We start from the raw sequence: 13,618 nt of genomic DNA, 5'->3' as shown, positions 1-13,618 counted from the left end.
AAAAAAAAAAAAATGATTCTCTCCTTGATTCCTGGCAACCCATCATATCCATACCAATTAGACTAAAAAAATGGCACTTGACCTTTCATCCTCTTAAAGGTCTCCAAAGTTACTGTACTGCGTTCATTAATCTGCTTATTTAACTTTTAATCTCTCTCTGTAGATATTGTATCCATTTCAACAAGTATATACTCTACAGGGCCATGTGTGATTTATTCTTTTTATAGCGGTGTCTAAAGGAACATCCATTGTGAGACGCACACCACTTTGAAGGAGTCCATGAACAAAAAGTGCTACATTCAGCAAATTGGACTAGTGTATTTTATCGACCCACAAAAGAATTTGAGGGTGCCCAATTGGCCCAGTCCATCCTGGAAAGCCCAACAGAAAAGCTTCTGCAAAAATATAAAGGAAAGCAGGAATGGACAAAAAAGAAACAAAAGGGAGAGTGGAACAGATTGAATTACAGCGCTATCCGAATTTCCGAAATTGTAAAGGATAACGCAAATTTGATTTGGAAGGGGAAGGAAGTTGCAGTTGCAAGGTGGAGACTTTATTCAATCTGAATGGCCACGCTTAGCTTTGGCTTTGCTACCACAAGTGTGACTGCCGCCGCTGGTTATCGCAGGAGAAGCAACTGCAGGTGGCGCACACCCACAATTTTGTGCGTTGGATGGGTAACTTAACCAAACCAAACCATTTCTCTTATGTCTTATGGTCTTGTCTTCCAACTTGTGTTTGAAAATTTGTTGTGCGAAGGAAGGACCCCGAAGGCGTGCTTGGCCCACCCCAAACCGGCCACCTCGCCAGGCTCGAGTTTCGAAGACGCCTCGAGAGAGACTCAGAAGCACGCGAAGCCTTCCAGCGTCAAGTCGAAGAAGAGAAAGAACGCCGTCAAACCCTTCGACAAGTATTTCTCTTTCGTCTTTCTTTTTTCTTATTCTCTATTTCTTGCATTATTCATTTTTTTTTTCATTTGTCAGTCACGTACTCTTCCCGATACCCCAGAAGAGCTCATTGAATACTTCCTTGACACTGAAGCTCAGGAGATCGAGTTTGAAATTGCAAGAATGAGACCGCGGTTCGTACTTTATCTTTAACCCTTTGTTTTCTTTTAATTAAACTCTATCACTTTCTTATGACCAATTTGTATTGACTATGCAGATTGGATGAAGGATTCTTTGCTCAACTGAAATTCGAGTTGGGACAGCTTCGGTTCGCTGTTAACAAAACAGAGGTACCTTTTGGCTTCTTAAAAATGTTTGAGCTGGGCAAAACATTCTCGTATCTGCTTATTTTACACCGGTTGTTCTGCAGCACATGGAGGAAAGACAGATTGAACTAGAGGCTCTAGAGAAAGCCATACAAGAAGGAATAGGTTTGTAAATAATAAAAAAAGAAGATAGTTTAGGAATTTGTCAAACACTTAAGTTGACTTCTTGTTCCTATCTTGTAATACAGAAGCCTACGATAAGATGCAAGGTGAACTCATAAAAGCCAGGGCAAGCCTAACCAAAATCTTGACATCCAAGGATGTTAAAGCAACTGTACGTCTTGTTCGTTTCCATTTTAAGTGTGCTGGTTTTGTTTGAGTCATGCTCACTCTAATTTGTCTTCAATGCAGTTGCTGGATATGGTTGAAAACAATGAGATTAATAGATCTTTGTTGGCACTTCTAGATGAAAACATAGCAAATGCACACAAGGGTAACCAGGTAGGCGAGAGATTTCAGAACGTTTTTCCTTTTGTTAACCTGCAAGTGGAACTGCCAATATTGAGGCAAAATAATCCCAGAAACACTCGGTTGTATTGTAAGCAATATGGCAGAACCCTCTTGGAACATTTTGAGGCCACATGAATAGAAAAATAAGATTAAAAGCTCTCAAATGGTAGTTACCTATTAATGGACTTAGGATTGTGGGAACATGATTTTTTATTGAGACTTGGTGCATATCGAGATGTGCTTGTAATGAAAGTTTTGCTTGTTAATTTCCTTGTTGCAGAAAAAGGCTGCAGAATACATGGAGAAGCTTCGGGGGTCTGTTATTAGGTACATGACAGTTTAATGCATATAGTACTTTTCTTCCCACTTTTCTATTAATTTTTGTGAAAATTGTACTGTTGATAAATGTATCAAATAAAAAAAATACCAGACAACTGAGATCTCTAATATCTGAACTAAGAAATTGTAAATTTTTGAAATACGGCCTGTGTATCATTCACTGAAATTTTGATGATAATTGATAGTAGAACCAGAATATAAGCTTCCTATCTTGAACCATGTAGCTTGATTCTGCCCTAGGTTAAAGGATGGATGAACCAATTGTACTTGGTGTCAATAAAATGGGTTTACATGGGCAACTTATAGTTAGTTACTATATGAAATTTTATCATTAATGTTTGGGGTACGATTTAGTTGGTAATGCTAAATTTCGTTTCTTTAATTTCCGAAAATGCATTTATCTAAACTACCCATTGAATGCGACTTCGGAATAAACTCTCAGTGTGTGAGTAAGAGGACATGAAAAAAACGCAAGCATATTGCAATTTAATATTATTTTCCAACTACATTATCACACTGGATCTCAAGAAGGCATATTTCTCTTATAATTTTAATTTTCTTAATGAGATGTACCTTTGAAAATATAAATTAAGATCGGTTAGATTTAATTAGGAATTTGATTTTTATATTTATGTTTTTTATTTGTTTACGTGTGAATCTAATTAGTAATTTGATTTTTATACATTCTTTTTTACATAAATTAAGTCTCTATATTTTTTTGTATAGAAATAATGTGATTCTTTTTCTGCCAGTATTGTTTTTAACGGATCTGAGAATAAATCTAAAAGTAATATTATGTAATTTGATATAAATGAGACTATTTAAATGTGACCGTGTCACCGAAGAAAAAACAAAGAGATTTGAGAAGGAAATGGAAGTTTTGAAACATACTTGTTACTTATTATTGATGTTAATATTGATTTAATGAAATAAACAATATTTTTTTTATTTAACATTTTTGAAACTTGATTGAATAAAAAAAAAAGAAATATACTTTCTCAAATGTCTAAATATAAGAATTTGATTATTAATTAAATATTTTATTACATTAACACATGGTAAAAATCAATTTAACATAAGGTATTACTTGAATTCTATTTAATAGAAATTAAGTTAAATTGAGTTAAAAATGTATAAAAACTGAAATAAATAAATAACGGTTGTGAAATGTAATGTACATATTATCAATCAATATATAGTTATGATTGCTATAAAAGTTATTAAATCCATCATCCAGAAAAGTTTGTGATAGGCTAATTATTTTAAATAATAAAATTTTATCATTTGCAAAAACGTATTAAAAATTTAAAAGTAATAAAAGAAAATATATTTAACATCGACATCCGGTAAAGAGCCTTCCTCAGTGGTATAAATAATTTGTGTATAAACTGACGTGGAATCCAATGTGGCTTTATTTCATTAGAGAATAAAAAAGTTAAAAAAGAAAAAAACAAACTACACAAATTGATGAAAAACAACTTGACACTCACGGAAATTCGAATCCGTAAAGAGACAACATTTTCCTAATATTTTTTAAAGGAAAAATTTTTTTTAATAACATTATTTTAACAATTTTTTGAGAACGCACATGTGATAATCTGTTTTAAATATTTTTTAAACATAAATTTAAATAAACTAATAAAATGATGATAAGTATCCGTTATAAAAAAATATTGTCAAAATATTATTATCTTTTTTAAAAGAAAAAATGTTAACATTATTAACGGACGGAGGCAAATCTTATTATTAGGTAATTATTTATTTTTATAACCATTTTGTTTTCTCTCTAACACGAATTACTTACATTTATGATAATGTATCATGTAAATTTTTTAATGGATTAAATATATTTTTATTGCTTGAAGTTGGTTATAGAATTATAATTTTTTGATATTTGAAAATTTGATATATTTTAATTTTTAAATTTTAAAAATAATAGATATAATATTTTAATTTAATTAGGTTAAATTTTTTAATGTGTCAAAAATATTATTTAATTAGTATTTAGAATTGAAGAATTAAAAGAATTATATTTATTTATTTTTAAAATTTGTAGACTAAAATACATTAAAATGTAATTTAAATTTTGCAAAAATCACAAATTTTAGCAGTATTTAGAATCTGCATTTTATTTTTCTATTACATTTATTTTTTCCACGTCTATTTCTTCTTTTCTTCTTTTCCTTTGTCAGTGTTCTTTTTTTTTCATTCCACGTCCCTGTACTACTATTGCGAGCCACATAATTTCGTGAGACATAAAGAAAAAGAAAAGATTTTGGAGTTGGTAGCCTCTATATAGAAAGAAGTTGGGTACGTAACAGCACACAATTCACCAGTATCAGACAAAATCTGCATCGTTCGTTGTAAGTTAGTTAGACATGGCAACCACAGTGAGGCTTGTTTCGCTGCTTCTCATGAACCTTGTAATTTACATGAGCAGCACCGCACAATGTTCCATAACCAAACACGCAGACCCTAACCCTGCAGAGTTCGTGAAGTCGTCGTGCAGGGCAACACGCTACCCTGTTTTATGTGTCCACTCGCTGTTGGCCTACGCAGGCGTCATTCACCGAAGCGACCGCCAACTTGCGATGACAGCTTTGTCGGTGAGCATATCAAGGACCCGATCCTCGGCTTTGTTCCTGAAGAAGATGTCGAAAGCGAGAAGCATGAAGGGTAGGGAGTGGAGAGCGGTGCAAGATTGTGTGGAGACCATTGGTGACAGCGTGGAGCGTCTCAAGCAATCGGTTAGGGAGTTGGGGCGAACAGGGTTGGGTGAAGACTTCGCATGGCACATGAGCAACGTCCAGACATGGGTTAGCGCTGCCTTAACCGACGACAACACTTGTCTCGACGGCTTCGCCGGTTCCGCCATGAACGGAAACGTGAAGAGTGATATAACGGAAAGGGTTATCCACGTTGCTCAAGTCACCAGCAACGCTCTCGCCTTGGTTAATCGCTTTGCTTCCACTCACGCTACTCACTCTCCTTAATTTGCTCTTTCTCAAATCCTTTTCCAGCTTTTTCTTAAGTTTCTTGTCTTTCTCTTCTCTCTTCCTACGTTGGAACCGACACTGTTCTTCTAGGTCTATATATTTGGTCTTAGGTTGTTTCCCTGTAATGCATGTGGATAAAAAAAGTGTGTATGGTGCATATAAGAAGTTCCTATATTGAATAACTGAACCTGTTTTGGCTTAGAAATGTCTGGTGACGATGAAGAAACACGAAGAGTCAAATTTTGGTATTGTTCATTATTCCTTTTTGCAACAACGGTTTCTTCTTTCGTTTTTCCATTTTTCTTTTTTCATCTTTAAGCAGACAATCTTAACTTTCTTTCTTCGCACTCGACTAGAGTTAGATGTTCTTCAGTACAACTTTTTTCATGCACTATCTTAACATATAACTACACTCTTTTTACTTTTAGTCCAAAACTAAATATTAATCCTTTAATTATATGATAAAGATATTTTAACAACTCTTTTTTAACAAACATTTTGACAACAAGACACGTGTCACTATTTTATTAGTCTCTATTCTAAAAAAATATTTGAAAGGAACGAATTACAAACTCGTTAATTATATATATTGAATTGAACTTGTTAGAAAAAAATTCTTTTAAGAACATTTTCTTAATAATTTATTTATAATATATATATGACAGTTTATGATTGGTTCATTTTAAATATAAATTTAAATGAATCAATAAAATAATGACATATGATTAAAAATATTGGCAAAATATGACGATGTTATTTCCTATTAGGAAAATGATATTTTAACACTATTTTGATACTGGACACGTGTCAAAATGTGGTTGGACGATTTCAAATTAAAAAAATATAGTTTTTCTCTTCCAAATATACCCTTATCTCACTTTTTTTAATTTAAAATCGTCCTATCACATTTTGACAAGTGTGCAGTATTAAAATGATGTCAAAAAATGATGTTAAAATATTATTTTCCTATATCTTATCATGAATATGTGGTTAGTGGTTCTCCATTATAAGTGAAAGTTGCATCGTCATGAAAAAGCCAAATGCTTCGATTTAAGTGCCTTGGTGATTATGGGATTAGTTAGTTACCGAATGGTTTTTTAATTTTATTTGATTAGCCACTCTTTGTTCTAGGAAAAGAATACCAACAAAATTTCAAACCGTGAAAGCGAAAGAAAAGATAAAGTTGCATGAATCGGATATGCATGAATTACTCCAACTCCATTAATTATCTTCAAATCCCAAGCTTAAACTAGAAATCAGTGAGCTCAAATAAGGTCCACACGAATGGTAGCTAACTCAGGTTATGCTTGCCATTTTTTTTCATATTTTTCATTTTGAAACGAAAATGATAACAGGAACGCACATAAATAAATATTTTAACTTTAAGATGCCAATAATTCGTTCTTTTTTACTGCTAATTAGTAAAAAATAACGTCATTTAAAAAAACTCATAAAATTAAAGAATTTTAAATATACGATAAGCAGAAAGTGTATTTTAATTAAATTATAAAATAAAATAGCTAAAAAAAGCTAGACCTAGGATAGAGCCAACATGCTTTGGCAAAGCAACCAACCCTTTTCTTTTGGGGTGGACATCGTTTTAGTGACTGTTGATTCGAAATTGTTTAATTTGATATAATATAAATTGAAAATGATATTTCAAACTTTTAGTGATTTTACGTTATAAATGATACCATATCATCACAATGCTATTTGGTTGGGAAATTCCTTTATTAAAGGAGTACCTATCCATAATTCATGGAAAAAAATATATTATTATGAAGTATATTATGACGTGACTATAGGAAGTTAGGAAGTTAAATGTAGGGTTAAAAAGAGTACACTTGTATTTTTAAGTGAAAAATGTTACACAATAGCAATTGATTATAATTGTGAAAAATGTTTTATTCGACCTTTATTATCTGAATTAAAATCACGACTTTGATTTTTAGACTAGTCATTGACACCAAACTAAATAGTATATTATATTACTAAAAGGTAAAAAAAGAAGAACTCATATTATCTGCTATGTATAAATACATAAATAGCTTTAGATATATAATATAAAACTATGTTTATCGATTTTAATAATGATTATTATAGTAAAAGTCATACCAAATAGTGATTTGCAATTGTAACAAATTTTCAATTCTGTAGTTTATTAATATAGTCTAGCTAAATTTCAATGTTCATGTATAGTATTTGCAAAACAATTACATTTTAGAAATAAAACTTAATAAGATTTTTCTCATGCGACAATACCTTGCGCGAATGAACACCAAGTAACATAATATAGTACACTAGACAAAAATTTTGGAGCAATTTTTTTCTCGATAATACTAAATATTTATTTTGATATTTTTTCTTTTTTCATGTTAGAATTTATTTATATTATTTTTAATAGTACATTCTTAATTTCTTTTTATCTAAATAACATAGTATGTCAGATAATTACTCAAAAATATCACGTTTTACTGTAGCAGTCTAGAATTTGATTCTCGAAGACTTAGATTCTTATCTTAACTAGAAGTAATTTTACCAAAAGTACAATTCAAAATTTAATTACCTGAAGACCAAATTTTGAACTGATATTTATTTTTTTTACTTTTCATATAAAAATGAAAGAAGGGAATAGAAAAATAAATATTTAAAAATTACTGCGAAAAATATTATCTTAAAAATATTTATTTTTAAAAATAATTATATAAAACACAATAATTTGGAAAAATAATTATTTATGAATTCAAATATTTTAAACAATAACTAAAAATATGTAAATTAGAAAAGTTTGTTGAAAAGATTAACATTTATAAATTCTGAAATAACTTATATATATAATTATTGTTGCCAGTGACAATTATCCTGAGATATAGGTTAAGTAGGTAGTAGAAAGAATTATTATATGATTTTGTTCAAAGACAAAAGTTCAATCAACAATTTTGGTTTGAAAATTTTCATAGAGAAAAAGAGAAAACTTGTAAAAAAAAAAGTTAAATAATTTAAACTATTGATTTTAAATAATTATATATAATAATTACTTCTTGAAATAATTATTCAAAAAATTAATAATATACAAAACTAATTTTCTATAAAGAACACCATTTCTTATTTTTTATCCATATTTTTATCATCATAATTATTTTAATAATTATATGCATGATTAAAATCTTATAATTTATATATAAACTTTCATTGAATTATGTTTTCTTATAATGTTGTTCTTAAATTTCATTTGAAGTAAAACTTCTGACGTGAATTATTATTAATTGATGGGCAACTACCTTTAAACTTAAATGTGAAGGATTTCGTTTTTATATAAATAATGCTTTTTTAAAAAAAGTTGAGTTTTTCTTTAACTATTACTTTCAAATTGTTTTGGTAATTTACTTTTATCAATAATTTAAGACGATACCTAATCGTAAAATGAAAAACACAAAAATACATTCTTATAATCGTAAAACATAATAATAACAAGAAATCAGAATTTAAGCGATACTTTGCAACCATTTACCTTTCAGCTTTCGCAAACTGATATTTTGGTATACAAATTTTATTTACCTCAAATTCTTAAACCAATATTTAGTGGCCTTTTAGAGCCAAAGATCCCGTGCCATCTTTTCTATTTACTTTCCTACTTAATCAATCCCTCATATATCAGTCTGCTCTTACATGATATATTATATTTCAACTTATGATGTTATAAATTCATCTTATTATTACCTTTTAAACTACTTAAATGTCGTTTAAAATTTTACAAGATTAAAAATGATTATAAAATGTTTATTCAGGAAAATCAATTACTTTGTTGTCATGAACATGCACGCTGGTTGAAATTAAGAAACTAATTAATGGCAAACATAAAACAGAGATAGTATACAGGTTTTATTTATCATCCAACAAAAACCCTGTTTGATAGTCAAGATGTAAATAACAGAAAAAAAGAGTATAAAGAGATTTTAAAACAGTAAAAGATTAGATTAGTTTGATCAAAGCAAATTATAGATAAAAAGTTTGGAAGATAGATTAAAACAAATTCAATGGCTTCCTGCATTTTAAAATCTCCTCATGCTCCATTTCCTGAATTTTGTTTTATCAAGAGGTTTAGAATGATTCAGCCATGGAAAATTAAAGCACGACAACATACTCCCGGTTGAATTAAAATAAAATCATGTCGAAATGACATTAAAATGGTGTACCTGATAATCATATATGAAGTCCACTAAAACAAAACGTAGTAAAAGTCAAAATTTCCCAACTTTTTTCCCAATCAAATCTATTCAAATATCAAACTAGTCACACTGAAAGACATAATTGCAGATTGCTTTTCACACGAACCGTGCCCTTCTTCCACAAATTTACCTCATCTGAACAATTCCGGCGCTGACCAGCTTTTGGATCTTGTTCATCACCATAGGATTCTTCGTATGTTCCTGTGCAGCCTTGGGATTTTCCTGGAAATCAACCAACACCTGCATAGACAGTACATACCCAACTCTGATAAGCACGTCTCATTCTTGTTTCACCACCGAAATACGCATCTAATATTTAAGAAAAAAAGGAAGCAAACCTGTCTCATAACAGGATCTTGGAGAATGCTCTGAATTTCTGGATCCTGCATTGCCTTTGCCTGCAAGAATACGAAATATAAAAATTATCATAATTTTTAAATACGTTGATTTAGCTAATAAAGTACAGAATTAAGCCATACCTGTCTCTCCTTCAATTCCTCAGGACTTAAGTCTCCACGGCTAGCTTTATTAATTTGTTGTATACAACTGAAATGGATAATATTAGATTATTAGGCAAACATTATGCATTCAACGTAAGAACAGAAATATTATAACATAATCCAGAAATGTAAACCAATATCATACGTTCTAATTCCTTCAAGCAACTCCTGGTTGTTAGCGTCATATTTCAATCCCTCCCTATATGTTTCCAAAGCTTTGTCATACTCCTTCATGAAATACTGCACCGCACCCTTCCTGGTATAACCCTTTACGAAGGTTGGATCAAGTTCAATACACTTCTCTGCATCCTTTAAACCTTCAGGCATTGCCCCCAACTTAGTATAGCATGCTGCTCTGTTACTATAGGCCTGGAAGCATTGAAGAATTTAGACAGAGAAAGACCACCATTTTCCATTAAATTATCAATTATATTCAAATAGATTTATTACCCTAGGATCTTTCGGATTTCTTCGTATAGACTCTGAGTAATGCTTCACAGCCTCGGGATACTTCTGCTGCTTAAAGAATTCATTTCCTACATAGCAGTTTCGGTAATACATAGTATATAATAAGAAGTTGACGGAATCAAAAGGTTATATAGTTATAGGAGTTCTTTCAAAAGAAGATATAATGCTTGGTGAAATCGAATGAAGAGCCCATGGAGTCAACTAAAGGACGTTATACCTTTTTCTCTCTCCTCATCAGCCAACTTTGGATCAAAATATTCTTGTTGTTCAAGATCTTTTTTTGCCTTCTCAGCCTCATTCAGTTTCTTCAAAGTGTCAGGGTTGCGATGCTCAGTTAGTGCTTTCTGGAATGTTTCAATGGCAGGGTCGTAATCCTTTGAGCACTTCGCCATTTTCACCAAGGCAGTTCCTTTCCTTGTCAAAGCTCTGGCTATCATTTTAAAATCTGATCTTAGCTCTCTTCCTCTTTCAACAGCCTTGTCACAATCTTTTATACAGTCCTCATACTGAAAACATGAATTGTTGTAAGAACGTAAATTTCGGAGGAATATCACTTTTCCTAACTAAAATATAGGATATCCTTAACTCTTTCTAAATTATTTCACACAAGTCCATAGTCTAATGTGTACTTCCAATAAAAGCAAACACCCTACGAAGATATTCAGAGACACGGTAATGACAATCAAAGACAAATTTGACCAAATTTCCCATCCAACACAAGTTTTAGCAACAAAACTGGGGTAATGATATTGTGATATTCAGCGTGAAAACTAACTTTAATTTTTATACATCTTCATCCTCTAAATGCATCGTACTAAACATGGCCTGGTCAAGATTTCAAGTATCATTAGTCACAAACACTTTGGAGTTGTTCAGTTTTTGTGCACACCGAAGCATACAGCACATGTAAGTAAAAGGATACACGAACTCACAATCCCAGTAATCTTGAAATTTTACGGTAAAATTTTGAGGGCTTGATGAATTCATGCATGCTAGAGTACGCATTCTTCCTTAAGCTATAATGGTATACAAATAAAATAAGTTGGCTTGATGAGACGGCTAAACCACAGACAATGGTTTGCAAGAATTTCTAGACACCATACATCATCTTCATAACATTAAACAAACACTTACTAAAGGAAGTGTTCTTTTACCTTATTTTATACGACTGACATATATTACCAAAATAATAAACACGTAAATAGATAAGATGATATCGAAATCGCATCTAAAAAATTATTCTTATTCAGAGTATATCAATTGGGTTCTCAGTGGTTCGATCTTCAACTGCATGAAGCACAATCATTGAAAATACAGATTTTACAATAAACTATGGAGGCTGCTTAGATAACGGAGGTTACTCAATTTAGTTAAAGATCAAATATTCAATTGAAAAATGAGATGTTAATTAAACAAACAGCATCGTTCTAACGTTACTTTTGAACTATAGGTGATCCCGTTTCTCTCACTTTCTGTTCTTGTATGTGCAATTCGAAATAATAGCATGCTCAAATACAGTACATTTCAACCAAATTTCTAACTACATTAAATGCAATAATATGACCAAGCAGCCGAACAACATTGCAGTAGATCGCCAGAATCTACTATTAGTTAGAAAAGTGGACAATGACCATAGGAATATAAATCAACAGAAACTCAATCAAACAAAATAAAAAATAAAAAACAGAAAGCATACCTTTCCCATTTCCAAGTATACAGCAGCGCGGTTGGTGAGATACGATATATCTTCATCATCCAACTCCAAAGCATTGGTGTAATGTTGAATTGCAGTATCAAAATCCTTCTTCTTATACGCTGCATTTCCCGCTTCCTTTTCTTTCAGAGCCTCAGCCTTCCTCTGCTTCGCGCTCTTGTCCTCCTCAGACAAATCCATGGGCTCGGGTTCGGGTTCAGGTTCGGGCTGCTTGGCGGGTTCGGCTTCCGCGGCTCTCTTCCTCTCGGACGGGGACGGGGACGCAGAGGGCGAATCAGGCATGTCAGCGTCGCCGGGGGGAGCGGTTTGAATCTTGACGTTGAGCAAAACCCCTATGGCTTGCATGACTCTCTTGTCATTCAAATGCAGGTTTAGTTTGTTAGGATCTCTCTGGATATCCTGCATCATCTTCACGAAATCCGGCTGTTGGAGGTAAGCCCTGGTTGAGGGGTCCGCGGTGAGCCGGGTCCACATCTCGGGCCCTGAGAATGCATCGCCGAAGGGGCTGGCGGCGGAGGAGCGGGGTCTGGAGGCCTCAGCTAGAGCCTTCTGCGCATCGGCAAGACCGGCCTTGAGGGGCTCGTTGTTGGGGTCGAATTCGAGGCCCTTCTTGTAAGCCGAAACTGCGTCTTCATATTGGGAGAGCCCGAGATGCGCGGCGCCGAGACGACTGTAGCCCTTGGACCAGTCAGGCTTGAGTTCGACGGTCTTCTTGGCATCGATTAGGGCATTGGAGTAGTTTTTGAGGGACGCATACGCGGCGGATCGGTTGGAATAGAGGACGTGGTTGTCGGGGGCCAAGGCGATGGCGTCGGAGAAGTGGCTAATAGCGGTGGCGTAGTCCTTGGCGGCGAAAGCGGCGTTGCCCTTGGCTTTGGCGTCGTCGGCCATAGGAGGGAGTAAGGTTGGTTTGGGTTAAAAAAAGGAATGAATTTGGTTGTGTCGAGAGTGGGGAAGGGCTTATATCAGATGTAAAGCGCCTGAGAGAGACTAGAGACTTCTGGGATGCGAGTACGCTTCTTCTGGAACCTTCTACCACTGTCGTTTCTTATTTTGAGTTTCACTTTTAAACATGTACAAATTATTATTTTTAAGTTTATTAATTACATAATTTAATTTATGATCTAAGAATATGTTTCTATGTGATAGTGTTACAAATTGAATTCCGGTATTAAAATAAAAAATTATTTCTCCTTAATACTTTATATATTCAAATAAGTTTTTCTCTAACATGCAGAGTGGTGCAAAATAAATTAAATTAACGTTAAGCAAATCATCTCAAACTTTTATTGTTTCCGTAAAATCATTACAAAAAATCATCATGTAAATAATATTTGAATCCTGTATGTCTCCTTATCTCATGTTTTTAAGTAAGAACAAAATTAAGTTATAAAAAATAACTAACTTGGTTAAAGATTTAACTTTTATGTCGCTTTTAAAATAGTATTGATGTTTATTTAGGGTTTAAAATATTCTCTTTGACCTATATTTTTTTTTTTAAAAGAAAGATGTGTTTTTTGTGGATTTAAAAGTTAGAAATATTCATAATAATAGATATTTTATTATTATTTATTGTAGAATCAAACTTAGCTATATTGACATAATTTTGCATGAAAAAGGAAAAACATGAATGTAACAGATATAAAATG

General features: G+C 32.5%; 3 protein-coding genes across 3 annotated transcripts; 2 read left to right on the top strand and 1 right to left on the bottom strand.

Annotated features, from left to right (window-relative positions):
• The first annotated feature begins 428 nt into the window (after nt 1-428).
• On the top strand, nt 429-2,278 carry LOC106755525. Its single transcript, XM_014637695.2, has 8 exons — nt 429-677; nt 764-910; nt 984-1,081; nt 1,165-1,237; nt 1,318-1,378; nt 1,462-1,547; nt 1,625-1,714; nt 2,004-2,278. The coding sequence occupies exons 1-8, from the start codon at nt 567-569 to the stop codon at nt 2,064-2,066; spliced, it is 729 nt and encodes a 242-aa protein (XP_014493181.1). The 5' UTR covers nt 429-566; the 3' UTR covers nt 2,067-2,278.
• A 2,032-nt stretch (nt 2,279-4,310) lies between these two features.
• LOC106755526 (pectinesterase inhibitor 9-like) lies at nt 4,311-5,364 on the top strand. Its single transcript, XM_014637696.2, has one exon. The coding sequence runs from the start codon at nt 4,441-4,443 to the stop codon at nt 5,053-5,055; it is 615 nt and encodes a 204-aa protein (XP_014493182.1). The 5' UTR covers nt 4,311-4,440; the 3' UTR covers nt 5,056-5,364.
• A 3,819-nt stretch (nt 5,365-9,183) lies between these two features.
• On the bottom strand, nt 9,184-12,975 carry LOC106755528 (hsp70-Hsp90 organizing protein 3). Its single transcript, XM_014637697.2, has 7 exons — nt 11,952-12,975; nt 10,473-10,761; nt 10,238-10,323; nt 9,933-10,156; nt 9,767-9,833; nt 9,626-9,685; nt 9,184-9,527 (listed from the first exon to the last, which is right to left on the bottom strand). The coding sequence occupies exons 1-7, from the start codon at nt 12,858-12,860 to the stop codon at nt 9,414-9,416; spliced, it is 1,749 nt and encodes a 582-aa protein (XP_014493183.1). The 5' UTR covers nt 12,861-12,975; the 3' UTR covers nt 9,184-9,413.
• Between the last annotated feature and the right edge of the window lie 643 nt (nt 12,976-13,618).

Source organism: Vigna radiata, unplaced genomic scaffold (genome assembly GCF_000741045.1).
Source record: "Vigna radiata var. radiata cultivar VC1973A unplaced genomic scaffold, Vradiata_ver6 scaffold_604, whole genome shotgun sequence".
Lineage (NCBI taxonomy): Eukaryota > Viridiplantae > Streptophyta > Magnoliopsida > Fabales > Fabaceae > Vigna > Vigna radiata.
The sequence above is the reverse complement of the archived record's forward strand: the minus strand, read 5'-3'. Positions and strand labels throughout refer to the sequence as shown.